This window comes from Rhineura floridana, chromosome 17, assembly GCF_030035675.1.
Source record: "Rhineura floridana isolate rRhiFlo1 chromosome 17, rRhiFlo1.hap2, whole genome shotgun sequence".
Lineage (NCBI taxonomy): Eukaryota > Metazoa > Chordata > Lepidosauria > Squamata > Rhineuridae > Rhineura > Rhineura floridana.
In genome coordinates, this window is record NC_084496.1 from 15,671,191 (window position 1) to 15,698,741 (window position 27,551).

At 43.5% G+C, this 27,551-nt stretch overlaps 2 protein-coding genes across 12 annotated transcripts in view; one reads left to right on the forward strand and one right to left on the reverse strand.

The window, feature by feature from the left end:
- Positions 1-23,644, forward strand: part of CYTH3 (cytohesin 3) — a 137,120-nt gene extending 113,476 nt beyond the window's left edge. For 2 of the 5 annotated variants that reach the window (XM_061599343.1, XM_061599345.1), the window contains exons 10-13: positions 1,763-1,839; positions 1,929-2,000; positions 3,233-3,387; positions 16,469-23,642. In XM_061599343.1, the coding sequence (XP_061455327.1) occupies positions 1,763-1,839; positions 1,929-2,000; positions 3,233-3,387; positions 16,469-16,541 (377 nt within the window). In that variant the 3' untranslated portion in view covers positions 16,542-23,642. Of the gene's footprint in view, positions 1-1,762; positions 1,840-1,928; positions 2,001-3,232; positions 3,388-16,468 lie in introns of all 5 variants that reach the window. The other 3 variants (XR_009759363.1, XM_061599346.1, XM_061599344.1) reach the window with 3 other exon arrangements.
- A 1,108-nt stretch (positions 23,645-24,752) lies between these two features.
- Positions 24,753-27,551, reverse strand: part of USP42 (ubiquitin specific peptidase 42) — a 71,641-nt gene continuing 68,842 nt past the window's right edge. For 5 of the 7 annotated variants that reach the window (XM_061600108.1, XM_061600107.1, XM_061600105.1 and 2 more), the window contains exon 17: positions 24,753-26,219. In XM_061600108.1, the coding sequence (XP_061456092.1) occupies positions 26,151-26,219 (69 nt within the window). In that variant the 3' untranslated portion in view covers positions 24,753-26,150. The remainder of the gene's footprint in view (positions 26,220-27,551) is intronic. The other 2 variants (XM_061600110.1, XM_061600111.1) reach the window with 1 other exon arrangement.

The following is a 27,551-nucleotide window of genomic DNA, read 5'->3' on the forward strand; positions in this document are numbered from 1 at the left end:
ATGCTGGACTAGATCGATCTTTGGCCTGATCTAGCAGGACTCTTTTTATGTCCTTAAAAGGAGTGTGTGTGTGTTGGGGATGATTTCCTAAAGACTATACAATGTAAGTCACCTGTGAATCTTTTCTGAGTAGCAAGGACCTCTGCAAAGTTCTTTTCTAAAATAGCCTTGTGAGATTTTGTGTTAGTCTCTGAGGGTGAGCTTGCAGATAAGAGCGCTATACCTTTAACATGCACCGGGAAGGGAAGTTGGGGTCTTTGTGGTTTACCACTTCATGCTGAATAAAAGCTCTTTTGCGGTTTGAGAGTGTCTTGTATTTCTTTTTAAAGGCATGGCTAAATTCTCACAAGTTATGTGCATATATGAAGAAGATACACAGGAAATTTAGTGAGAAATATGGTGTACACGTTGATCTCCAGTCAGTGTGCATTCAAGCTGACTTTTGCATATTAGGCAGATGAGCTCCCTTGATGATATACTGGTGTATATAGCCTGTTAGCTGTAATAGGCTAGCAGTGCAATCCTGTGTATGTTTACTCAGAAGTAAGTCCCACTATGTTCAGTGGGACATATTTCAGGTTAGTGTGTGTAGGGTTGTAGCTTTATTATAGTAACATTTAAGGTTCTATTTGAGTTGTTTATTAGTTGCATTGTTTTGAGCATGTTGTGAAGCAGCTTATTCATCTTTAAAACAAAACCTCTTGAGACATTTCAAGTGTCTGGGCATACAATTATTCTTTTCATGGAGTTGAATATAATTGTTCTACCCTTTCATGTATCTTCAGAATCTGATCTGAACAGAGAGAATTACTCTGTTTCTTAGAGGAATATGAAAAGTTGTCCCTAATTTTTCTCTCCTCCCCCCTCCCCAAATTAACATAGGAGAGAACTATAGTCTAATTGGAGACAGAATCTAGACCAGGTGTGGGAAACCTTTGGCCCTCCAGATGTTGCTGAGCTACAACTCCCCTCATTCCTGGCAATTGGCCACGCTTGCAGGGCTGATGTGAGTTGTAGTTCAGCAACATCTAGAGGCCCAAAAGTTCCCCACACCTGGTCTACACTGATTCAGAGGTGCCGTTGTCCATGTGGTGGAGAATAAGTTTGGTCCTCAGAAATGAGCATACCCAGCACCATGCAGATGTCATATGTAGGTGATGTAGTGATGCATACTCAGATTTGTGCTGTTTGGCCAATATCAAGTGGAAAGTCCATGGATGTCGGGTGACTCATGCTTTATGTTTGTATATACAAATAATCAGCTCTCACATGACATAATTTGTATGGGGCAGGGCTTGCTTGCTCCCAAGATGAGGTATACCATGCACAAATGCCTGGGTCATGCACAATGTCATTTGTATGTCTACAACATATACTCACAGTACAAAATGTTAACTTGCAGGCTGAATGTCTGAACCAGCACTGTTTGAGTTAGAAATGTAGATAATGCATCCTGGGTTATTTATTTTGATAAGAAAAAACATTGATCATACTGGGGGGGGGGGCATTTCCATTTCAGATGCAGTGATGGAGATGACATTCCAGCAACATCACCCTGTAATACATAGGATCAGAAGGAGAGTCCCAGTAACCCCTTTCATTCATTAAACCTTGGCTCATCTGTTTGTTCACTTCAACCCGTCTTTTGACAAGCCTAACCATTTAATGAAGTAACAAATTAACCCAATTACCATTTATTGTTTAGAGCAAAGATGTTTGGCATGAAGCTGGTGTAACTTGGGGATGCCTTATGTCTTTACAGGTGGAAGAGTGAAAACATGGAAAAGGAGATGGTTTATACTAACAGATAATTGCCTGTATTATTTTGAATACACAACAGTGAGTATGTCTTGTTACAGGTCATAATGTTACCTAAGTGCAAATAACTTGAGGCTATTTACTGAGCACTGTCTTTCCTGGACTTCTAGGACAAAGAACCCAGAGGAATTATCCCATTGGAAAATCTCAGCATAAGAGAAGTTGAGGATCCGAGAAAACCAGTAAGGCCTTCACCTTCTTCATGAGTTACCATTATCCCAGGAACCTCTCCTATAAAATGCAGATATGTTGCATAAGAGCACAACTTTGATCTTAATCAGCTCCTGTTCATTTGGTTATTGTACTGGAGGTATCCTTGGTGGAATGCTTTCCTGATACCATATTGTCTTAATGAGACCAATGGCTTTGTACCATAATCCAATCTTGTAGATAAACTACTCATTCTCTGTAACTCTTCTTTTCAGTTTAAATTTAGGGAAAAAAATAGAAAATTACAAATGTACAATAAGAAGCCTCTGATCAGAGCAGGCTGAATAGGACAAGAAAAATGACACAAAGATAATAAAAATCCAGAGTTACTCAGTCTAAAGCATAGAATATTTGCTGGGAAAATACCTTTTTGCTGTCTAAGTAAAGTGAAGAAAGTATATCCCCAGATTAGCAAAGAGATTCCCAGGGCTAGTCTGATTTTTTTGCTTACTCTTTAATTAGGGTTAGTTTTTCCCATGTTTGTGATGTGCCAAGCTTTATCCAGCCACTACTTTTAAAAATTAGAGGCTGCATTTTGCAATTTGTTTCTAAACACGATCTGGTTGTGATCTTTTAAAGCCATAAATGAATTAGGATTAGGTTACCCTAGAAACTGCCTCCTCCAATATGAATCTGCCCACCCTTTAAGATCCACCTCAGAGGCCCTGTTCTCTTTTGTTTATACATCATATTAGATGGGCAAATACAAGAGACAAGGCCTCCTTGGCATTGGCACCACCGTCTTGCAGCTAAGATCTGCCAGGATTCTTCTCTTCCATCTTCTGACAGATGGTAAAGACTTTTTAAAAAAAGATTCAAGATAGCTTTCAGTCCCACAGCTGCTGTTTTACAGTATTTTTGCTGAAGTTATAATGGCATTATCTCTTGTTGTTTAATTGTTATTGTTAATGAATGTGTAATAAAAAAATCTTGTTTTGCTACACTGTTTATCATTTTCATTATAAACCACTCTGGTGGTTATTCTAATATAAAAGCAGGATATAAACCTTAAATGATCTAAATAAATTGAGAAGCAAAGCTCTTGTTGCATGTCTGCTTCCGAAACATACAACTGGGTATGGACAGGCAGTTGTGGGCTTGTATCTTTTTTTGTACTTACCTTTGAGGTTGACCTAATTCCTGCATTTGGCATAAGTGATTAACATTATAGTGTCAGTACTGGCTTCTTTTTCTGTTTCCATAGAATTGTTTTGAATTGTATAATCCCAGCCACAAGGGGCAAGTCATTAAAGCCTGCAAGACGGAAGCTGATGGCAGAGTGGTAGAAGGCAACCATGTGGTTTACAGGATATCTGCTCCCACCCCTGAAGAAAAAGAAGAGTGGATCAAATCAATCAAGTGAGTTGGCTCTTGAATGAATAAGTGCATCATACAAGGTGATCTAAGAAACAGTTAGCCAGGCTTAAAAGATTCCCTGTGCTGGCTTGATGATACTCTGCCAGTCACTGAATTCCAAATTCCAGTTTTCCTTGTGTTTTTTTGCACCATGAAATTGTTATGTAAATTAGTATAGATATTAGCAGAGATTGCCAACGGTCTGAGATGCTGTGTGCCAGTGTGTGCGTTTACCTAAGAAAGCAAATAAATAAATAAATAATAAGCCTAGCCATCTGGAGGACCCTAACTCTATCTCCCTTCTGGAACATAAACAAAAGAACAAAACAGGAGTTGCTCTTGCCCCACTTCCAACACCCCTTCTCAACAAGTGTTTGGTTCAGCCCACGAGGTTCATCTTGTCTCGAAGCTTACAATGTCTGACTTTGCCCAACGCCTCCGTGAGAGCGTCTGCAGTCATGTCTTCTGTTGGACAATACTCCATCTTGAGTAGTCCTCTGCGGTAGGTATCTTTAATGAAATGGTACTTCACGTCGTTCTGACTCCATGAGTCTGTTGCATCCTTGATTGCTTCCCAGTCCTTCTTGGTTGGCGGGCTGGTTTTTCTGCACAGGTATCCCACTGCTACCACCACATGTGGCCTGGTAACAGTACTGATATACAGACATTTTCTGATGGCTTGCCTTGTATCTCTCAATGTTTCCTTTAGCATCTGGCTTTTTCTTGAATTTCCTCTTGTAGCCTACAGCTTTACTTTCTTGAGGAAGCTTGGTCAGTGTCCAAGTTTTACTTTTGTGTAGAGCTTCCAGCTTTCCTTAGCTGCCTGTCTCCACCTCTCAGCTTCAGCTTTGGATAAGGCTTCAGTCTCTTTTCAGGTCTCTGGCTCTGGCAGTTCATCTCTCACGAGGTAAGCAAATCTCTCTGGTGGTACACCTCTGTTGGTGCATTCAGAGCGTCTGGGTGCTGGCGCTTCGGCTGCTCCTTCTGTCTCTGTTGCCTGTTCTGGCTCAGTTACCTCTTGTGGCTCAGACTCCTCGCCTTCCTCTGCAGGTGTCTTGTCATACCTTCTATGGTGGAAGAATAACTCAACTTCTTCCTTTTGCTGTCATCTGTTTTGTGTGGCACCCCTTCTGGTTGGTGTTCGCACTTTCCTTCATCAAAGTGGACAGCTCTGTATACTCCAATTTTTCCTCAGGTAGTCCGACATCATGTGGGATATAGTTCCACCTAGCGTCCGAAGGCAAGAATGGATCGAAGTCAAGACCTGGGGCATCGAGCCCCTCCCACTCCAGTTCATTCTTGCCTTCATACCGAGGCATTTGGATCTTCTAGTGTAGAGTTTTTAGCTCAGGTTTTTGTGTGTTTTGCCAGTGATAGTGTGGGATTGATTGCGTCTTTGTCTTGTCATCCCCTTTCCTCTTTAACTGTTCTTATTCTGATTTTTTGTTTATTTTTTGACTGGGACGTTTGTTGGGGGTTTTTCCCCCTGTTTGTTATCCCCCCCCTTAGTCCCTTGGTTGGGGGTTACGACGACTGCTGTCCCCCCGTCGGCCTCGGACGTCTCTCATCCAACTAGCCTTGACTGGGAGTCCATGGCTGCGGCTCCCCTTTTACAACCTTGTCTTTTCTTGCTGCCGTCTTCCGTCTCCCCTGGGCGGCAGCGGCTTTGCTTTGATTGCCTTTCTCCCTTCCCTTTCACAGCTTTTTTGCCTGAATTTCTCCCCCTCCTAAGTGCCTTTGTTGGGGGTGCTGGTGGCTGCCATTCTCATGTTGGGGTTTTTCTCTCCCGTGAGACGGCTCCTGGCTGGGACCCGCGGCTGCGGTTCCCTTTTTCAGTTTATTCCCTCCTGCCTCAGCCTCTCCTCTAGGCACCAGTGCTTTTGATTTTTTTCTTCAGCCGTTTTGTTGGAAGCCACGGCTGAGGCTCCACTTTCAATTTATTACCCTCGCCTCAGCTTGGTCTGGGGCTCCGGTGGCTGCCGGTTTCCCTCCCTTTTTTAGTTCAGACATTTTACCTGACACGAGCCTTGCCTGGGAGCGCGCGGCTGCGGCTCCCCTCTGTAAATTACCTCTGCTTTTATTTCATCCAGGCTTGGGTGGCGTTTGCAAAAAAGCTTAGCAGCCTGTCTGGGAGCCTGCAGCTGCGGCTTCCCTTTCTTGCCTCCAGCTCCTACCGCCAGCTTAGCTTCTCCTGTGGCGGCTGCGCTTTATTTTTGCAGGAACTGCTAGCAGCTTGCCCTTGCTAACTATTTACCTGGCTCCCTCTGTGGCTGTTACTGGTCAGTTCCGACCGTTTGTAGCATGCAGAGCCCTTTCGCCTGCCCGCCATTGCTCCTTCTCCTTCCCGGCTGCCATTTTGTTTTCAAGTTTCCCGCCTTTCGCAGGCGCCATTTTGTTTTGCCCCCCCTTTTCCCGCCTTTTCTGTTCCTTGCTTGCTTTGACTGTAGTTATTTAGTCAGACTCTCTTAAGTTTTTTTATTTTAAATTTAATTTATAGAGACCTCCTGCAAGGCTCATCTCTATACCTGTGGACGTGCACCAAGCTATTTTCCCACATGACTTGATTGCATTGGGACTTATCTGCACAGCAGCTGCATATTTGGGACTGTACATCCTCACCCACTTGTGGGCGTGTACTAAAATACCTCGCCACACTGCACCCCCCACCTCTGTGCGTGTGCTGGTGATAGTTCCTCGCCACACCACACCCCTCACCACTGTGCGTGTGTTGGTGGTATATATACGGCAGCTCTGGACGTGTATAATGGCAGATCAACACCCAGAGGCACATTTGTCTGGGGCAGAGCAGCCCTGCAAGACTACGCATCACAAGTCTGCTAAGCAAAAACAACCCAGACTTCACTCCAAGGCTGTGGCTAAAACCAAACACCTGTCTAGCCACGGTCCTAACAAGCGAGCACGTTACATTTCTGTTCCGCATTCTGAGGCTGCTGGCCAAGGAGGATTGACAGCCCTCTCTCATTCCCCAGCTGGGTCATCTGAGGATGACTTTGAGGGGTTTCCTGACCAGCCCGTGGTCTGCCCCTCTCAATCTATTTTGCCACACCAGTCCAGTGAGCCCCCTGCAGCTGTACCGCAACAAGGGCAATCACCTGCTGTGCCTCAACAAGGGCAACCGCCCGCCTCTTTACTAGGACTGCAGTTTTCCCCTGAATTCCTGTTGCAGTTGAAGGATATGCTGCCCTTTTTGTCCTGAGAGCAGTTGAGAGCCCAAACAGCTCCATTACTCCAGCTCAGTGAGCAACGACTTTCCTGTGCTCCGGCTCCATGTGGCTGTACTGATGAGGTACCTCCTCCCTCACCCAACCCATTTGATGTTGTGAGAGGCAGGATGGGAGATGAGATTCCTGGCTTGGAGGATCCAGAGTATTCTCTTCAGGCCGAGGGAGATGAATGGAGCGATGAGGCAGAACTCCAGGAGGACACGTCCTATTGCCTATTTGATATGGCCGGCTTTCTTCCCCTCACTCGTAGAGTTTTGGGCACACTAGGTCTTCAGACTCTACAGCCTGAATCTACCACTCCTCCAATGAAAGGGGCCAAAGTCCTCAAATCTCCCAAACAACAGCTCACTACCTTCCTGTGCCAGACCCCATCGGCAAATTGGCCAAGGAAGAGTTAGATCACCCTCTGCAGGTACACCGCTTTTCTGTTATGGCCAAGAGACTCTATCCACTGGCCCCTGACTTCATGAATCACTTGAATGTCCCAGGCATCAATGAGCCGGTCTCTAGTTTGATTTCGAGATCCCTCCTACCAAAACAAGGGGGCTTGCAACTGAAGGACCCCTTTGAACGCCGCATGGACTACGCTCTGTGTAAAAACCATGAAGCTACCACCTTCACCGTTCAGGCGTCCGCTGCAGCTTCCATCTTTTTTAGAGCATCTATGATGTGGCTGGACGAACTCTTGGATGATCCCAATCCAGACCCTCTAAAGCTCAGAAAGGGCCTGATCAAGTTACATAAGACTGCAGCATTCGTGGCCGATGCAACATTAGATGCCACTCAGCTGGGAGCGCGAGCCCTAGCCTCACAGGTGGTAGCTCGGCGTACCCTTTGGCTCAGGCACTGGGACGCTGACTCTACGGCCAAGGGCAACTTGTCAAGGGCGCCTTTCTCTGGGTCTTTACTCTTCGGAGACAAAGCTCTCAAGGCGGTCTTGGTAGACCCTAAAGACAGCCGAAGACCAGTATTGGCCACTTCCAAGAGAGAGGATTGTAGGACGTTTAGACGTTTCACCCCATACCGCTCCTTTCAGCCCTTTTGAGGAGCGCGGCCTGCGGGATGGGGCCACGATTTTCGGTCTTCTGATTTCCACTCCTCCAAGGGAACCTGGAATAGACAACGCTTCCAGGGCAGAGTCCAGAACCGGGGAAGTCAAGGGGCCTCTACTTCATCATATGGCAGGGGAGCTCGTCAGCGCAGACAATACTGATGCTTTCCCTGTAGGGGGCAGATTGCTACTGTTTGCAAGTCACTGGTTGCGTCTGACATGGGTCGCTTGGGTCAAAGATCTCTTCCTTCATGGTTACAAACTGGAATTTTGGATGACCCCTTCAGACAGGTTCACTCCCTCCCTCCTACCCAGAGTTCGAGACAGGCGCCGGATCATGCGGGAAGCCATAGCTCGTCTTCTCAACATAGTTGCAATAGAAACTGTACCACTGGAGGAGAGAGCGCAAGGGGTTTACTCTCTCCTATTTCCAGTTCCCAAGCGAGATCTGTCATGGAGGGCGGTGTTAGACCTCAAATTTGCCAACCGCTTCGTGAAATATCGACGGTTCAAGATGGAGTCCCTGGTGTCAATTATAGAGGCTCTACACGAAGGGGACGTCTTGGCTTCCATAGACCTGAAGGAAGCATACCTCCATGTGCCCATCTGCCCGGCCCACAGACGTTTCCTGCGATTTGCCTTCAGCCACCGTCACTTCCAATATTGGGCAATGCCTTTCGGACTCTCGTTGACCCCGAGAGTCTTTACCAAAGTGCTGCTCACCCTGGTGGCTTCTCTCCATCTCCAAGGTGTTCACATTTTCCCGTATTTGGACGATCTGTTAATTCGGGCGGGTTCCAGGGATCTGGCTCTCTCTCACGTTCGCTCTGCCCTCATGGTTCTGTGCACCCATGGTTGGCTCATCAACCACAACAAAAGTCAACTTCAGCCCACTCAGAGACTGCAACATCTGGGCGCAATTTTAGACACCACACAGGCCATGGTCTTTTTATCACCAGATCAGATTACGGCCATCAAAGAGATGGCTTTCCACCTCGCAGGTCGATAAAGAGCGGACATAATGCTTCTGGCAAGGGCTCTGGGCAAGTTTGTCTCAACCATCCACATCGTACCATGGGCTTAACACCACACTCGACCCTTACAGTGGGCTTTACTCCCTTTCCAACAGGACATTGCCACATCCAACCACCGGACAATCTACCTGCATCCGTCTCTCCGTGCTTCTTTCCATTGCTGGACGACAGTCGACAATCTCCGGAAGGGAACCCCGTTCCGAGAACCAGACAGAACTGTAATAACAGATGCCAGTCTGTCCAGATGGGCCCCCCACTGCAATTCCCTGTTTGTGCAGGGCATCCGGTCCACCACAGAAGCAAATCAGAATATCAACTGGCTGGAACTGAGAGCAGCCCATCTGGCCCTTTGGCATTTTCAGCCTATATTCCTTCTGTGCCATGTTCTGATTCGCACGGACAGTACCTGTGTGAAATCTCATCTGAACAGGCAAGGGGGAACCAGGTCACAGCTCCTCCAGACGGAAGCGTCTCATCTCTTCGACTGGGACGACATATGACGTGAAAGGGCCTGTCTGGTCCTGATAGCCCCATACTGGCCTCGCCGACCGTGGTTCTCCGATCTACTCTTCCTTTCAGTGATGGACTCTTGGAGGTTGCCACTCAGGCCAGATCTCCTCTCTCAGGGTCTGATATGGCATCCGAACCCCGCATGGCTCAATCTGACAGTGTGGCGTTTGAACGGGGACATTTGATTTGTTCAGGACTTTGTCAGGAGGTTGTGGACACAATCCTTGCATCTAGAAAACAGTCAACCTCTCGTATCAACCAGAACACTTGGCTTGCCTTCTTTAACTGGTGTGGCTCTCAGAACATCCAACCATCTCAGGCCACTGTTCAACAGATCCTGCAATTTTTACATAGAGGTCTGAAGATGGGGCTTAAGCCTAACACTTTGCATCGCCACACTGCCACCATATCCTCTATCCTCTCTGTCACATCTCCTATTGTTTCTATGGGCTCACACCCACTTGTCCAACGTTTTTTGAAGGGAGCCGTCCTACTCTCGCTGGCAGTTTGTCGCCATTTTCCTTCATGGAGTTTATCGAGGGTCCTGCAAGCCCTGCAGTGTCCTCCTTTTGAGCCCCTTCTATCAGTGCCATTAAGACTTTTGTCCTTCAAGGTCTTGTTCCTCGTGGCGATCACCTCTGCTAGAAGAGTCTCAGAGTTGGGGGCACTGTCCTCGGCCCGCCATCTCCGTATTTTCCATAAGGACTCAGTGGTATTGCGTCTGGATTCCTCCTTCCGTCCCAAGATCGATTCAGCGTTCCACCGTAACCAGGACATTATTCTCCCCTCGTTCTGTCTGAATCCTGTCCATCCACTGGAGAAGGCCTGGCATTCACTAGATGTCCGGACGGCCCTCAAGACCTACCTGTCTCGAACCCAGGACATACGGTCAACAGATTCACTGTTTGTATCCTTTCATCCTCGTACTCTGGGGAAAAAGGTGGCTAGTTCTATGTTATCTTGTTGGTTGCGTGCCTGCATTGCATTGGCCTATGAGTCTCTTCAGCTGCCAGTGCCTCGTAATATCACGGCGCATTCAACTAGGTCAGCAGCCACTACGGCTGCTTTCGCAACCAACGCCCCTCTGGCAGAGATTTGCAGAGCAGCTGTATGGTCTACCCCAAATTCTTTCATAAGACATTATAAGATAGACCGTTACGCTTTGGCTGATACTTCATTTGGGAGGCGTGTGTTACACCAAGTTCTTTATGACAAGTAGTCCCTCCCTATTAGGGGCTGCTTTGGTACATCGCACATGATGTCGGACTACCTGAGGAAAATGTACCATTGGTATCACCTGAAGGGTGATTTTCTCAGGTAGTCCGACATCATGGCCCTCCCTGTTGGAGGAGTTTTGGGTTTTTGGTACCTTGCAAATTATCACTGTTCAAAGTTATACTGTTTAAACTATTTAACCAAGTCAAGACCCTTTTGGAACTGTTAATATGCTTGTAATCTTTGGGCCATTATTTGGGACAATGTTTCCTTGCTGGTAGGCCCGTTGGCCTTTTCTGTCTTTCAGATATATCTGACTTCGGTCTCGTCACGAATGAACTGGAGTGGGAGGGTCTCGATGCCCCAGGTCTTGACTTCGATCCATTCTTGCCTTCGGACGCTAGGTGGAACATGTCGGACTACCTGAGAAAATCACCCTTCAGGTGATACCAATGGTACATTCGCCATTTTTGGGATCTGTTACTCTTTATCCCTTCTGCGTTGAAGAATATCCAATGAATATTACTTCCCTGGCAGTGTTGTCAAGTTTTGACCTCTTTTGTTTCGGGACGTACACAAAGGCCTTGCGCCCGAATACATGAAGGTGAAACACACTTGGTGTCCTATCATGCCATAGTTCAAATGGTGTTTTGTTGGTTGCAGATGCAGGAAGTCGGTTCTGCAGGTAGGTGGCAGAAACCGCTGCTTCTCCCCAGTACTTCTGTGGTAACTGTACATCTTCCAAAAAAGAACGAATCATCTGTCCAAGGGTCCTGTTCATTCGTTCCGCGACCCCATTCTGTTCCCGACTGTAAACAACTGTAGTTTGGTGCTCTGTGTCTTCTTCACAGAGAAAGTCTTGCATAGCCCTGGACGCATATTCTCCATTGTCAGATCTTATGATCTGTGGCTTTCTGCCAAATTTGTTGGACATAGTCCTTCAATCTTTCAAGTACTTGACTTTTTCTCTTTTAGCAGGCACATTGTAGTATACATCAAGTAGTCATCTATAAAAGTCAGCATGTATAAGTTTCCACCATGGGATGGCACTTTCATTGGCCCACAAAGATCAGTGTGAATTAATTCTAGAGGCTTTTTGGTTTTCCTCTCACTTTTCTTAGGAAATATTGGTTTCACACTTTTTGTCTTTATACAGCACTCACATCTTTGTGTGCATTTGCATTGTCCCATTTTAATGCCTCTAGCCAAATTCTCTTTCTCTAGAGCACTTACTCTGGCTATGCCAAATATGCAAACATATTCTTCTATGCCAAATATGCAAACATTCAGAATTACAGGTTTCCTTGACCATATTTGCATGCATAGCTTCAAAGTATTCTAAATGCAAAAGTCCATTTTTCAATTTTGCAGTGCAACATATTTGTCCTTCATCTAGAACGTGGCAAAATTCTCCACTCATATAAAGTTCACTCCCCAATTTCATTATTCTAGTAGCACTTATTAAGTTGTCTTTAAAATCTGGAACATATACTGTAGGCAGTTTTTAAGTTCAAGCTGTCTTTTGCCTTCTGGCGTTTTGCAAAGCAGTTGGACTGTGCCTATTCCTTGAGAGTGGAATTTATTTCCAGAAGCAGTTTTTACTTCCTTAGTATAGTTTTTAAAATACTTAAAACAATTTTTTATCTTTTATTAGGTGGGTTGTACAGCCTGAATCGATTAAAAATCTGTTTTTATAATCATCTTTCCTTTTATCGGATACATGGTAACTAGAAGCCTTTGTTTTTGCCTTTTCAGTCTGTCTTTGTTTAAAGTCAGGCTTTGCTCGTGTCTGACACCTATTGCAATCTCTTTGAAGGTGATTTGGAGATTTGCACTTAAAAAGGAGCTTCCTTCTGTGTTCTGTGCCCTCCTGTGGATTCGGGCAATGACTCATGTCTCTAAGAACATAAGAAGAGCCTGCTGGATCAGTCCAGTGGCCCATCTGGTCCAGCATCCTGTTCTCACAGTGGCCAACCAGGTGCCTGGGGGAAGCCTGCAAGCAGGACCTGAGTGCAAGAACACTCTCCCCTCCTGAGGCTTCTGGCAACTAGTTTTCAGAAGCATGCTGCCTCTGACTAGGGTGGCAGAGCACAGCCATCATGGCTAGTAGCCATTGATAGCCCTGTCCTCCATGAATTTGTCTAATCTTCTTTTAAAGCCATCCAATGGTGGCAATTATTGCATCTTGTGGGAGCAAATTCCATAGTTTAACTATGCGCTGAGTAAAGAAGTACTTCCTTTTGTCTGTCCTGAATCTTCCAACATTCAGCTTCTTTGAATGTCCACGAGTTCTAGTATTATGAGAGAGGGAGAAGAACTTTTCTCTATCCACTTTCTCAATGCCATGCATAATTTTATACACTTCTATCATGTCTCCTCTGACCTGCCTTTTCTCTAAACTAAAAAGCCCCAAATACCTTTCCTCGTAAGGGAGTCGCTCCATCCCCTTGATCATTCTGGTTGCCCTCTTCTGAACCTTTTCCAACTCTATAATATCCTTTTTGAGATGAGGCGACCAGAACTGTACACAGTATTCCAAATGCGGCCACACCATAGATTTATACAACAGCATTATGATATCGGCTGTTTTATTTTCAATACCTTTCCTAATTATCGCTAGCATGGAATTTGCCTTTTTCACAGCTGCCGCACGCTGGGTCGACATTTTCATTGTGCTGTTCACTACAACCCTGAGGTCTCTCTCCTGCCAGTTCAGACTCCATGAGTGTGTATGTGAAATTAAGATTTTTTGCTCCAATATGCATAATTTTACACTTGTTTATATTGAATTGCATTTGCCATTTTTCCGCCCATTCACTCAGTTTGGAGAGGTCTTTTTGGAGCTCTTTGCAATCCCTTTTTGTTTTAACAACCCTGAACAATTTAGTGTCGTCAGCAAACTTGGCCACTTCACTGCTCACTCCTAATTCTAGGACATTAATGAACAAGTTGAAAAGTACAGGTCCCAATACTGATCCTTGGGGGACTCTACTTTCTACAGCCCTCCATTGGGAGAACTGTCCGTTTATTCCTACTCTCTGCTTTCTGCTTCTTAACCAATTCCTTATCCACAAGAGGACCTCTCTTCTTATTCCATGACTGTAAGCTTCCTCAGAGAAGTCTTTGGTGAGGTACCTTGTCAAACGCTTTTTGAAAGTCTAAGTACACTATGTCCACTGGATCACCTCTATCTATATGCTTGTTGACACTCTCAAAGAATTCTAATAGGTTACTGAGACAGGACTTTCCCTTGCAGAAGCCATGCTGACTCTGCTTCAGCAAGGCTTGTTCTTCTATGTGCTTAGTTAATCTAGCTTTAATAATACTTTCTACCTATTCTTTGTTTGTTTGTTTTTTCTGCCCATGGTAAGGTTTGCCTTCTCAGACAGAGTTTGTTCCTGTCTCTCTTTAAAATCCTGGTCCTTCAAATATGATATAATCTGATTCATATTCTGTTGTAGCACACAAGCAATTAATTTATGACTTTCATGGAGAGAGCTCAGGAGCAATGCTTTTTGCATCTCATCATCAATTTTTCTTCTAAACCTCTCCAGTTCTCGGAGCAGTTTTGTGAACCTTTCTAGGTGTGTATTGACTGTCTGCCTCACTCAGAGTAAACAATTCCTTGTAAAGATACATTACATGATTTTTAGACTTTCTGTCATATATTTCTTCTAGCTTCTGCCACATTTCTTTCACATTCTTACTTCCAGAGCTTGGAAAAGTTACTTTTTTGAACTACAACTCCCATCAGCCCCAGCCAGCATGGTCACTGGATTGGGCTGATGGGAGTTGTAGTTCAAAAAAGTAACTTTTCCAAGCTCTGCTTACTTCCTATGCAAACATTTAGTGCCTCATCTGATAGTGCAGAAATAAGAGATTTCAGTTTTGCATGCTTACGTCTCCAGGATGCTGTCCCAGTTTCATACTCTGCCGAGGGTTCAGGATCGGTCAGAATTTCATACAGATTCTCTCCTTGCAGGAGTGCAGTCATTCGAAGACTCCAAACCATGTAATTGTCCTTCTCCAGCCTCAGGATGTTCTCTTAAGTGTTGATTCTTCAGCCATCCTTTCCTATCTTTTGTTGCTTTTCTTTCTCTAGCCTAGTCTCCTTTTTCAATGTCTTTGTAAATCACACACACAGTATTTAACCTTTTTAGCTTTTAGGCACAACTTGCAATTCAACATAGCTTACTGAGCCAGCCATAACCCTTTGTTATGTAAATTAGTATAGATATTAGCAGAGATTGGCAACGGTCTGAGATCCTGTGTGCCAGTGTGTGCGTTTACTTAAGAAAGTAGGTTTTTACCCTGCATCAGGATCACTGAGACTTAAGACTTAGTAAAATAAGAAAAGCTACTTTATTTACAGAAATACATAGTAGATAGGAAAGGCATACCTAGTTCTAACTAACTAACTAAGTTGGAGGTGCAATGCCCAGGTTTGGGAGTTGCCCTCATAGCTCAGGAGAGAGAGAGCAGAGACAAAGCTGTCTTCTCTCTCTCAGACAGTCGAAAAAGAGAAGAAGGGAAAGGGTGGAAGGAGGAGGGGCAGATAAACTTCCCTAAGCATATCAGTCTAAAGATGGAAGGAAATCAGTCAGAGCATCACAGGTAAAGGTAGTCAAGCCTAGCCATCTGGAGGACCTTAATTCTATCTCCCTTCTGGAACATAAACAAAAGAACAAAACAGGAGTTGCTCTTGCCCCACTTCCAACAGAAATATGCCCCATTAGCCTGTGTGTGTGGCTCTCTGATCTTGTGACCTGTGTCGGAAGTCTGTCGCCAGTGAACAGGAGCTTATTTTCTCCTTCATAACCCAAAAAAAGAAAGAAAGCAAAATTAAAAGATGACAAATTCAAAACAGATTAAAAATTACGTCTCTTTTTATTCATAGCTTTTCTGAGCTATTTGATTCCGTTCTCTCAACAAACAGAACAAACACAAGTAGAGTGAATAAACTGGAAAAGTTAGGGGAGGATGGGGTGGGGATGAAGAAGAAAGGCCAGTAGCCGGTATAATGTATGAGATATGTCTGTCTTTAAAAACAGGATCTCACACTTGGACAAGGAAGGGGTGGTTTATTTGTTAGATGGAACTGTTTTTTGTCATTCTGTGAATCTGCAGGACTCCTTGAAAGCCAATACTAACTTTGTCTACCCTTTCCCCCCCTTTTTACAAGGAAGTGTTAATGTTCTGAAAATGGGATTCATAGAATTGTAGAGTTGGAAGGGCCCTAAAAGATCGAGTGCAACCCCTTGCTCAATGCAGGAATCAAAATTAAAGCATACCCAACAAATGGCTGTCCAGCTGCCTCTTGAATACCTTCAGTGGTGGAGAGCCCACCACCTCCCTAGAGAATTGGTTCAATTGTCATACCACTCTAACAGTCAGGAAGATTTTTGTGATGTTTTTCCTGATGTTAGGAAGTTTTTCCTGATGTTCAGTTGAAATCTGACTACCTGCAACCTCAGCTTAGAGATGTCTTTTTATATTAAGTTATATATAAACCATGACTTGTGATTGGCTGAAAAACCTCCAATATGAAAGCAGGCAAGTAGCTTTAATCTAAACCAAGGTTTGCCTGTACATATGATTTGTGTTCTAAACTATGGTTGGTGCAAACCATGCTGTGGCATAAACCAGTAGTTCCCAAGCTTTTTTTCCCTGGACCACTTGAAAATTGTTGAGGGTCTTGGAGGCCCACTTAATGATGTTTTGCCTGTTGTTTAGCAGTTGTAATGTTCTGTGCTAGATACGGTATATGGAATTCAGAATTTAATACAATGAAATACAATGAAAAATAAAAAGCAATAAAAATAGAATTAAAATTCAGTATGGATATTTAATGTGATTGTTGTTCTTCACACATGCCACAGATCACCTGAATGAAGTTCATGGACCACTGGTGGTCCATGGACCACAGTTTGGGAACCCCTGGTCTAAACTGAATCTCTTAGGAAATCAGGCAGAATGTGGCTAGCAATTGTACATGTGGAAAAACTAACTGATGCCTCCTGTTCTCTTAGGGCAAGTATCAGCAAGGACCCCTTTTATGATATGCTGGCAACCAGGAAGAGAAGAATTGCTAATAAAAAATAGCACTATTAAGGGACTCTTGTGGACCTGCCTTAACGAGATTGCTAGTACATAGTAAAACGAAGGTAAAGTTCAAAGAAAACAAGACTCATATGGAAATGTAATCACTTTCCTGCAGCATCTACCTTGTCTGTGCCCATTTATAATATTCCATGAGAAACTGGAAGAAGTTCCAAGCCGATGGATTTATTTTTATGTAAACTGAAAACTTGGAAGCCTTATGGCCTGTTTTTGTGGGTGTGGCAATGTTGTTGAACCAGGAGATGATGATATGTAATCTGTCCCTCTCCTGAACTGGGGAGCCTTTGTCCTGGATTGTGACCTGTTGCTGAATTTACAATTCACAACTAGCAGATTACTCTTTCCTGTATTTAGAAGTCTTTTGCTCTGTTGTTCAAAACTTTCCTACCCTTTGCAATGCAGAGAAGTTCGAGCCTTGCCTTATTTCATGTACAGCTCACATTCAGTCTCCGGTGCTTTCATTTAGTATCCCCATCCTCCAACCTACTGATGGATAGGACAATTACATTTTAAAAGAAACAACCACCACTAGCCTGGCAGCTATATGATTAACAGATCTATATCTCATAAACAGTTTGTCATGCACTGAAAACGTAAAGTTTTCAAAGATGAAAAGGTTGCAAACATGAGCTTTGGCAGTATCAGTATTGCTTATCTTTATTTTTTAGATGCCTTGGAAATGTGCCATCTTGCTCTTGAGATGTTAGCCTGAAATGTCTTTCCCAGATCCAAGTTATGTCTTGTGACATTCACCATCATCTTATATTTTTGTACCAACATAAGTAATAGTGACAGACAGATAACTAAGCAATGGTTTCTCTTGTGCTGTGTTTCGTGTGCAAGGCTCCATGGTTGTTCAAAAACATCAGGTTTAACTGTTCTTATTTATTGCCATGCAGAGAAATCAAGCAAGGTTTTTTTTCTGGAACAAGCCAAACAACAACCCTCCCAAGTGTGTGTGTAGGATTAGTTACCCATTATTTTGCTAATAAAAGAGTGTGTGGTAGGTATCTAAAGGCAAATGTTGTAGCATCACCTGAGTTAGTGCTGGATTTTGAATCTTTCTTAATGAAGATATGTGGGTACAACTGGTTGGGATAGCAAGCTGAGAAGAATATGGCCTGGTTCAGAGGATCATTTGAGTCTTGATAGACCATAGTTCATGAAGTCATAAACAAGTGTTGGTGCCAGGGCTGGCGCCAAAGGGCGGCCAGGTTGGGCCCTTGCTGAGGCCCCCGTGGCCCACAGGAGCCCCTCGTTAGGGTGGGGGAGTAGTGCTCCCCTTCCATGACCCTCCTGCGGATCGCACCAAGGGAGCTGCCCGCCCGCCTCTTGCCTTCCCACCGCTTTGCCTGCCCGCTCTCTCTTGCCCCGTCTGCCTGCTCACTTGCTCGCCTGCTGTCCCACCCCCTGCCCACTCATTCACTCGGCAGCCCCCCCTGCCCTGCTCCCCTCCCACCCGCTCACCAACCCACTCACCCACCCTGCCCGCTGTCCCATCCCCCCAGCCTCCTGCCAACTCACTTGCTTGCCTGCCCACACCCGCCTGCTCAGTAGGTAGGTAGGTAGGTAGCTGAGGCATGCGTGCATGCATGCGTGCAGGTGCCAGGGCCCAGGGCGGGCTGATGCCCAAGGGCCCTGGCATGCCTGGTGCTGGCCCTGGTTGGAGCCAAGCACTCCTCAGCTTTCTCTACTCTCCTGTCATGTACCAGCTTTGATCCTGGCTTGTTTTAAACCAGAGTCCCCTGTTAACATCCAAACTGGCTCAGTATCTGCCTCAATATTGGTTCACAAACCAGGAAAATAAGGCAGGATCAAGCTTCTGAACTCTTCTGCTGTCTGTACAGGAGGGGGAAAGGAGATGGTCCATCCTGCAAGCCTGAGGCTTGTTCAAGATCATTCACATCATGCCAAAGTATTCCTAAGTGTGACATGGCAAAATGGCAAAATGGGGTTTGAGGATAAGAAGGCTCATATTTGCTTCTATTGTACTTCCATGTACAGTTAATAAAAAGCAGGAATGGGAAATATATATGCATGAGACCTTGGAGATTTGAAATCACCTGCCAGTCAGGGATTCCATTTCTGTGGATTTTTTATTCATAAAGAAAAAGCCTTAAGATAACTGTTGGTATATTGTATGTATTATTAGTATCTGCAACAGCATATTTCACTATACAGCATCATAGGAGGAATAGCTGTGGCTCGTGCAAGCAGTCATTGCTGTTCTCTCATAGAATTGGAAGGAGCCTATAAGGCCATCAAATCCAATCCCTTGCTCCGTGCAAGAATCTAAATGAATCATATCCAACAGGTGGCTGTGCAGCTACCTCTTGAATGCGTCCCCACCACCTCTCTAGGTAATTGGTTCCATTGTCGTACCACTCAAACAGTTAAGAAGTTTTTCCTGATGTTCAGCTGAAATCTGACTTCCTGTAACTTGAGCCCATTATTCTGTGTCCTGCACTCTGGGACGATCGAGAAGTGATCCTGGCCCTCCTGTGTGGCAACCTTTCAAGAACTTGAAGAGTACTCCCATATCTCCCCTCAGTCTTCTCTTCTCAAGGCTAAACATGCCCAGTTCTTTTAATCTCTCCTCATAGGGCTTGGTTTCCAGTCCCCTGATCATCCTCATTGCCCTTCTCTGAACCTGTTTGTTTGTCTGCATCCTTCTTAAAGTGTGGTATCTAGAACTGGACGCAGTACTCAAGATGATGCCTAACCAGTGCCAAATAGAGGGGATCAAGTACTTCACGCAATTTGGAAAGTATATTTCTGTTCATGTGGCCTAAAATAGCATTTGCCTTTTTTGCAGCCACATCACACTGTTGGCTCATGTTCAGCTTGTGATCAACAACAATCCCAAAATCATTCTCGAATGTAGTATTGCTGAGCCAAGTATCCTCCATCTTAGAACTGTGCATTTGGTTTCATTTTCCTAGGTATAGAACTTTGCACTTATCCCTGTTAACTTTCATTCTGTTGTTTTCAGCCTAAGTGTTCCGGCCTGTCAAGATCCCTTTGAATCCATTTGAATTTAAGTGGAAGCATTTCTTATGGTAGGAGCAGGGAGGGGGGCAAGTTTGCTGAGGAAAGTGCTAAGGGGCCAGGATTGCAACCTCATGAGGATGGCCTGAATACAAATAGCATAATGGCTCTAGAAGATCTTGGAGCAACTTTGTATGGGATGAATTAATACTTTAAAAAAAGATGTTTTTGTTTGCTAAACTGTAAAATTAGTTGTGGCTTTGCAGAATCATAACCAATGGCTGGGGCTGATGGGGGTTGGAATCCAACAACAGCTGGAGGACCACAGCTTCACCACCTCCATTCTACAGCATTTTCCCCTAAAATTGAGGTGAATGTAAAAATTATTCTACAGAATTCTGACCAGTTATCTTGTCTAGCCTTCTTCTCCACTGGTTTCTGTTTGTTAAATGTACTCCTTAACTTAATGTGTTACAATTACTGACATTTCTAGCCCATCTAATTAGCCATCCTGTCAATAAAGGTTGTGTAAATGGAGTAATTGCAGTGTTCCACAAGTGTCCTGTCAAAGTGGAGAGCAACTCTTTTTCTAGGGGTATAGTACGTTTGTATGGCTGCAGAAGTTCTTATGTAACATTATGATCAGGGAAAGAAATTTGGCAAAACCTTTCACTTGCCATAAGGCCAGTAAAAGAATCTAGCTAATTTGCAGGAATGGCTTGTACAAGTTTTCCAGTATTTTACAAACCAATGTCTTGCTGCTACAATCATTTAGAAAATGCTTATTTTTATCTACTTCAATAGAATGTGTGTGTGCAGGGGGGGGGAAGGACAGGTTAAAGAAATATATTTTAATATCTTGTTAATCAGTGATACCCTACATTGCCAAAAATTCTTTGCTGAAGGGTGATTTTGGCAGCAATGGAGAAAATTGCTTATCTCCCCATATTTCCAACAAATTACTAGGAAAGTTTCTATATCTCTGGGAAACTGCCAAGTATTACTGCACCAGTATAATAGTTATCCCTTTATAATAGTTTATAAGTACTGATTTTGCTCTAAATCTTATTAGGCAGATTTATATCTGACCTTTTCCCATTCCTGAATATATCGGGGCCTATATTGGTCTTTACATGTAATATTATCTGGCAATTTTTTTGGGATAAGTCTTTTGAGTTCTTCCAAGGAGTCTCTCAAATTGTGTATGTTGACTATTCCTCATGTTGCTTGAGGTTCTTTATCAGATATTTAAATGATTCTGTCATTGAAAATATTCAACAAGTAGGCCCTGCTGCTTCCTAGTCTTGCTTGTAGCTACTCGTATGATTTTTAATCATATCTGTGAGTTTATCTTCTCCGTATAAAAAAACCCTAATTCTTGTTTTTATTAAATTGTGGACTAAGTGCACAGATATTGAAGGAGTTCTGAGGGCAGAGATAATTTTTATATTCTTCCCACTGGAGTAATTGTGCTACTCCCACCATATAATTGCTTATTTTTCTTTGTTATCCAAAGTAGAGCATTTAATGGCATCCTAGCAACTCGTTCTAGTCAAGTTAAAATGTTTAAGAACCAGCCATGACAAACAGCCTGATATTATCTTCTTGTGAAAATCCTTTTTCATTTTTTTAAAGTGTCTCATTCTAGGGTTTCCCCCCTTAAATTCCCAGATAAAATTATATTTTAGCAGTTTGCCACCTCTTCATAATCCTGAAAAATATTTGTAGGAGGGTCAGTTAGTGGTACACACATCCTGTTGCTGGAACTAACTTTCCACTTGTCATCTTGCTTGTATGGTCCTCTATATCATGTTTAGGGAAATCCTGCCCTGTTCCTAACAAACTGGATATCACTGTCCACTGCCATCAGGTGTTTTTTTCTTTTTCCTGAGGCAATACTCGACACCCAGCTTTGAGATTCTACTGGGCAGATCTAGTACAGCCTGATGTTAGAAGGGCCCAATCTAATTTGGCCAATACTCCAGTTTGGCCAAGATTCACCAGATTACCACAGTAATGCTGGCAGTTTAAAATCCTGCACAATTCTTACTAGTTTTGCACAGCCCTCCTTTTCCTAACATACGTATTTAGGGATTTCATTAGCTGGGTTAGAAATGCCAGTAATATTTCCCTGGTTTATTTTTGTCTAATTAAAAACATTCTGCCAGCAAAGAATGTGTAAACTGAGTAACCGTGATCCCCTGTAAGCTTCTTGCTAAAGAGGACAGCAGCATTATTCTGGTGTCTATAGAATGGGGTATAGGATTCTATTCTATAGGGCTATAGAATGTTTGCATGGTTGTAGATATGTGTATGGAGCAAGGATTGAATTTGAGCCAAAACTTCCAGAGCTCATAAGGCCAGTAAAAAAACTAATTTGCAGGAATGGCTTGTGAAAATTTTTGGCTTAGGTACTACCTTTTCGAAAATGTAAACAGGCCCTCTTCTTGGTTTTTTAAAAGCAAAAGGCTGACTGATGGCAATGGGGTTTGGCCTTTTTTTGGGTTCCCCTCATACCCAAGCAATTGGTATTGAACATTTCTGTAGACATTATTCAGGAGGTGGACACAGAAGTGTCTTATGCACAGTCACTGCATGGATGACCTTGATTCATGGCATGGACTAAGGGGAAGATTTCACCACTGTTCTTTGGAGCACAATTTTCTGAGGCAGGATATATAGTTTGAAGAGTAAAGAAAACTTTTAGCAGAGTCAAGACTGCTATCTCCTGTAATGTCTTTTCCCTCAATGGCTGCATTTATAGATGTAATGCTACGCCACATGCTGTCATGGAGCAGCCATTTCTCAGTATCCGATTCATTTTAGCTCATCTCTTGGCTTGTGTTGTCTGAAAATGGGCTCATGGTTACGCAATCCTTCATCATGAGCTGTAGCCAAAGTTTGTTCTTGGCTAAGTTTATAGTTAAGGAGAGCTTAACAGTGAGCCAAGTTTGGACGACATGCTAAGCCAAACCTTGTCTTAGCTGCTGTGCTAAGCTAAAAGGGTAGGAAGGCACAGAGCAGATGTAAGCTTCTGTCTAGGAGTGGGTACTTTTGCTTTGTTCCAGTAAGCTATAGTTTGGTTTACCATGATGTGCAAGCTAGGCCTGTAGAGTAGTTCAGCTTAATGTAGTTGCCTTTTCTCCAGTACTACTTTTGAAACCATGAGGACTCTGGCTTTTGAAGGGGGACGCTTTAATAGCACTTTTAAGTTCAGCTGGCCTGGCAGGTGCTGAACCTAACTTGACCAGGGGTGCTGGTGGTAGGGGAGAGGATATTCCTTGTGAATGTCACTTAATGTTTTAGATAGCTTGAAGTGTGTGGTACTTTATAACGTGAGCAAGCATTTTAAATGCTTCATATTAAAAATGCCTATTTTAAAAAAAAATGTAGTACAAACCATTGCTTGCGAATCCAAGAGGCAGCATCAGAAATTAGCACTGCTGCCAGCACACTTTCCCTCTTCTTAAGAGCTGCAGTCTTGTTATAGCATTACCTTAAGACTGATGTTCGCTCTAGTTGAGGGGGAGAAAGTGCATTTTTACAAGGCTGGCTAGTGTTATAGTTGCACTGGCCCTTATAGGCCAGATGCTGAAAACCAGGTGTAGGGAACCTCTGGCCCTCCAGATGTTGCTGAACTACAACTCCCTCCATCCCTGCCCACTGCTAGAGGCAATGGTAATTGTAGTTCAGTAACAACTGGAGGGCCAGATTCCCCACACTTGCTGCGAACAAACTTCTAGCTCACCTTTTTTTCTTTCTATATTTACTTGGGGAAAGTTTCTTATTGAAAGGTAAATGTATATACTGTACATCTGTGTATTATTGATTTTGAAGATTTGTTACTCTTGTATGCCAATAAATTTGCATGAATTACTCTGTATCTAAATTGTTATACAAATATCTATGGTAATCTTGTATGACCGTTTAAAATCCATTGCAGGTATTTGGTTAACAAAATACATTGCAGAGGGTCTTCATTCCCCAAAATAAAGGTTTGAATTCTACTCAGCACAGCTTTCTTTAACACAGAGCCATGCCTGTTCGAAGTGGTTGGACACAGAGGCACGCCCCAGGACTTTGTCAAGTGTGGAGCAATAGTGAGAGAGATCTTGTGATAGCTGCTTCCTTGATAAACACAGACCATCACTTACCCGGTATAGACACACTGTTGGCAATCTCATGCACACTTATGTGGAAATAAGTTCTTGTGAACTCAATGGGACTTGCATCTGAGCATACATATCCAGGGATTATACTGGTAATCATACCTAGATCAGGCACACAGAGTCAGACAATACACCCCTACGCTTCCTTACCTGTTTTTGAGCAGGGAAGTCTCACTTTGCAATTTATCAACCTTTGTATTCCTAATTCCTTGACTACATTCACATTTTCAGCTCTGCATGAACCATAATTCCCATCAGCTCCAGCCAGCATAGCCAGTGGTCCGGAATGACTGAAGTTGTTTTAAGAACAGCTGGCAGATGACAGGTTCCCCATTCCTACTTTAAAAAAAACAGGAAGTGGGGAATGATGCCGAGTCCCATAATATAGCTATACTTGTTCCCTGTAACAGCCAAGATGTGCCGTTTGAGGAATGGTACCTCACCCAGAATGTGAGTTCTTGTATAAAATAATGCAACTGCTGTCTTTTCACCTAAATTAGAAAGCATGTTAGGATTGCCAGGCTCAGGGCCTGAAAATGATTCTATATCTTTAAGAGAAGAGAAAATTCAGCCAAGTGCAGGTTTTCTTGCAACACTGTAATAGGAAAACCACCAGGTGAAATTCTCCCTTCCCCCCGCACAACTTTTAAAGATACAGAAGACCTCTTGCCTCGGGTCTTCTGTATCTTTAAAAGTTGTGCAGGGGGAAGGGAGAATTCTACTTTGTGGTTTTCCCCATTACAGTGTTGCAAGAAAACCTGCACTTGGCTGAATTTTCTCTTCTCTTAAAGATGCAGAATCATTCTCAGGCCCTGAGTCTGGCAACCCTAAAGCATGTAGACTGTAAGAGTGGGTAGTTATTGAATGAAACAAATCATCTCCAACTGGAGATAGACAAATACCATGAGACAGCCTAAGTGAAGAGCATTAAAAGGCTAACAAGTTGGTTAAACATCATGCCTACAAAATAAAAGCATACAGTACACAGTAGCTGGAAACAAATGTACAATACGCACTAAGCAACATTGTTTTGACTTGCTGTATTTATATACTATATAAATTTTACATGCCATGTATTTACAAGTGGGGCAAGTGTTTTTATCTTTAAAAAAACAAAGATCAAACTTTAGACATCTCTGAACAACACAGCTTGTATAAACCAGACAAGATTATTCAGATGAACTGTATTTAATACAGTGTTCCCCACTCCATCTCCTGATGCAGGACCAGTGAATTAAGTGTATCACAGTTTGATAGCATTTCATCATTAAAAAAAATTAAATCACAGTATGAATGTGTCTGTAACTAGAAACTTTTGAAGGGACAAGAACTAGACAACTGAGACCCTTGTCAAGACAAGCAACACTCAAAGAAAATAAATGCCACAAAAAACATAGTGGATGGATGAGGATGACTCCTTCAGGCCATTGTTGGAATTATGCAGGGTGCACGTCACTGGTGCTGGCAAAAAGCCCTGGAATGGCATGGGACAGATGCTCAGGATAGGCAGCTGCAGGAGGCCAAAACAGAAGGAAGGAGAGAGAAAGGGACAGGAGGCAGAGAAGATGAAGAAAAGATGAACATGGGGGGGGGAGTGGAGGAGTGAATGAGAGCAGAACAGGAAAGGAGAAGACCACAGAGGGGGCCAAGAGCCAGCCAAAAGAAGAAGCCTTCAGTTAAGGTGTGGAGCACACAGCAAAGGAGGAAAGGGAGACTGAAGTGGGAGGTGTCAGAGCAGAGAGGGCAGCCATCTGCCAGAGACATCCCTGCAGCAGCTTAACAGTTCATAGGTGAGACAAGCCTGGCCATTCAAGCACCCTGCGATGGCCAGCAGGCAGGTTGCTGGCGATATCCCAGAGACAGCTCTATTCACAGGAGTGGCCACAACAGGCAAGGGGTCTTCAGACGTGTTCCGAGATACATTCAAAAACTGGTAAGAGTCTGAACGGCACATTTCACAAAAGTCCAAGACTGGAATCCAATGGGGAAAAAATGATGTTAAGTTTCTAGTAGCAGACATCACAGAAAACAGATGAAGCTCTTGCAAAAATCCTAGTTGTATCTGAATTTTTTAAATAAGTCTTTAAATTAAATAAGAGACTTTGAGTTGCAGCTTGATAATTGTGTGGTTTCCTTGCCCCTTGGACCAGGTGTGTAGACTTGGAGCAACATCACATGAATAACACAATCAACCTGAGTCTAACTAAGCAGCATTTGAGATGTTCTATTCCAGGGCATTAATTCTTACTGTGACAATTGCTGGGTATATTTTATGATGTTCAGCAGTTGTAGAAAGTTTCCGTCCTTTTATTTTTTTGGATTGCAGGTAATTTTTTAAAAAAGTTTCAAGATAAAAACTAAAAAAAAAAGGTGTTTTTTCCCAATGGTAAAATCCTGTACAGTATTTCTGAAGCACCAATCATGAATTAAAGAGTTAATAGCTTTTCAGTTTATAAATATACTGCGAGCTGTGGAGGGATGGCTTCCAGCAGACATTCTGGATCTGAAAGAGAACAAGGTTATTCTTGGATATCATGATCTGAGGTAAGTTTTTATATAGTCCAGATGTTCAACTGTGGTGCTATACCACACAAGATAATAAAGCATCACTGGCAGTTGCAGCACCGAACAACCCTCAAGGTGAATCCTTGAATCATCAGTAGCTGCTGCAGTGCAGGATGGGAACCTCCATTAATTTGACTGAGAGATCAGCTGACATTTGGCTCTACTGCTCCCTGTTGTCTCCAACAAGGTGGCCTTCACTTAATGTAGTAATAGTAATAATAACAAATGCATATACCACTTAATGTCACTTAGAAGATGGCTTTGAAGTAGCTTTCAAACATAAAAACCAATTGCAGACCTTGTTAAAATATAGAATTAAAAAATACACCATCGCCATTTAAGAATTAGTATCCAAGTTTGCTTGTTTCCTGTTCCCATGCCTGCCTTCTTTTTGTTACATACCTATTCATTTGTTTGCCTGTTGGCAGAGATTCTTTGGGTTTTTTCATCTTGTACAGCACCTAGGAAGCTTTACGTTTGTAGAAATGATTCATAGTAAGTTGTGCTAACAAAGGGAAGAAGAGCCTTAGCTCAGTGGCAGAGTATATGCTCTGCCTGCCAAAGGTCCCAGGTTCAGTCTCCAGGTACGACAGAGAGATTTCTACCTGAAACCCTGGAGAGCAGCTGCCTGTCAGTGCAGACAACACAGAACTAGATGGACCAATGGTCTGATTTAGTACAAGGCAGCTTCCTATGATCAATTGAAGTGAACGGAAGGTGCTCAGGGCTTAGCTGGATTGCACCAAGTTATTAGCAACATAATGAAACACTTGCCCATGATTGCACCTCGGGTTAAATACAACATCAGTGGTCCAGTGATTCCTCAGTCAAGAACACAACCGTTTTCTGTCTGGATACAGAAGCTGGGAAGCTGATGACATGTTGGGGCTGTCCCATGGTTGGCACGGTAACTATGAAGTCTTGAGGCAGCCCACACAAGACAGTGTCGGTGTGATTCAGGGTCCCCAAACTTTGCCGTTGTGAATTGTCAAGGCTTACCAAAGCAAAGAAGGACCACTAGACTAGGGGAGGTGGGGAATGCTTGCTGGAGATAGCATCACAAAGAGACAGACAGTATGGTGTAGTGGTTACAATGCTGGACTAAGAAGAGCCATTTTCAAGCATGAAGCTCTATGGGCAACTTTGGGCCAGTCACCACTTCTCAACTTAACTGATCTGTTGTATGGATAAAGTGGGAGGGGAACTGTGTATGTCATACCTTCAGATCTTTGGAGGGGAAATAGGATACAAATGAAATAAATAAGAATAA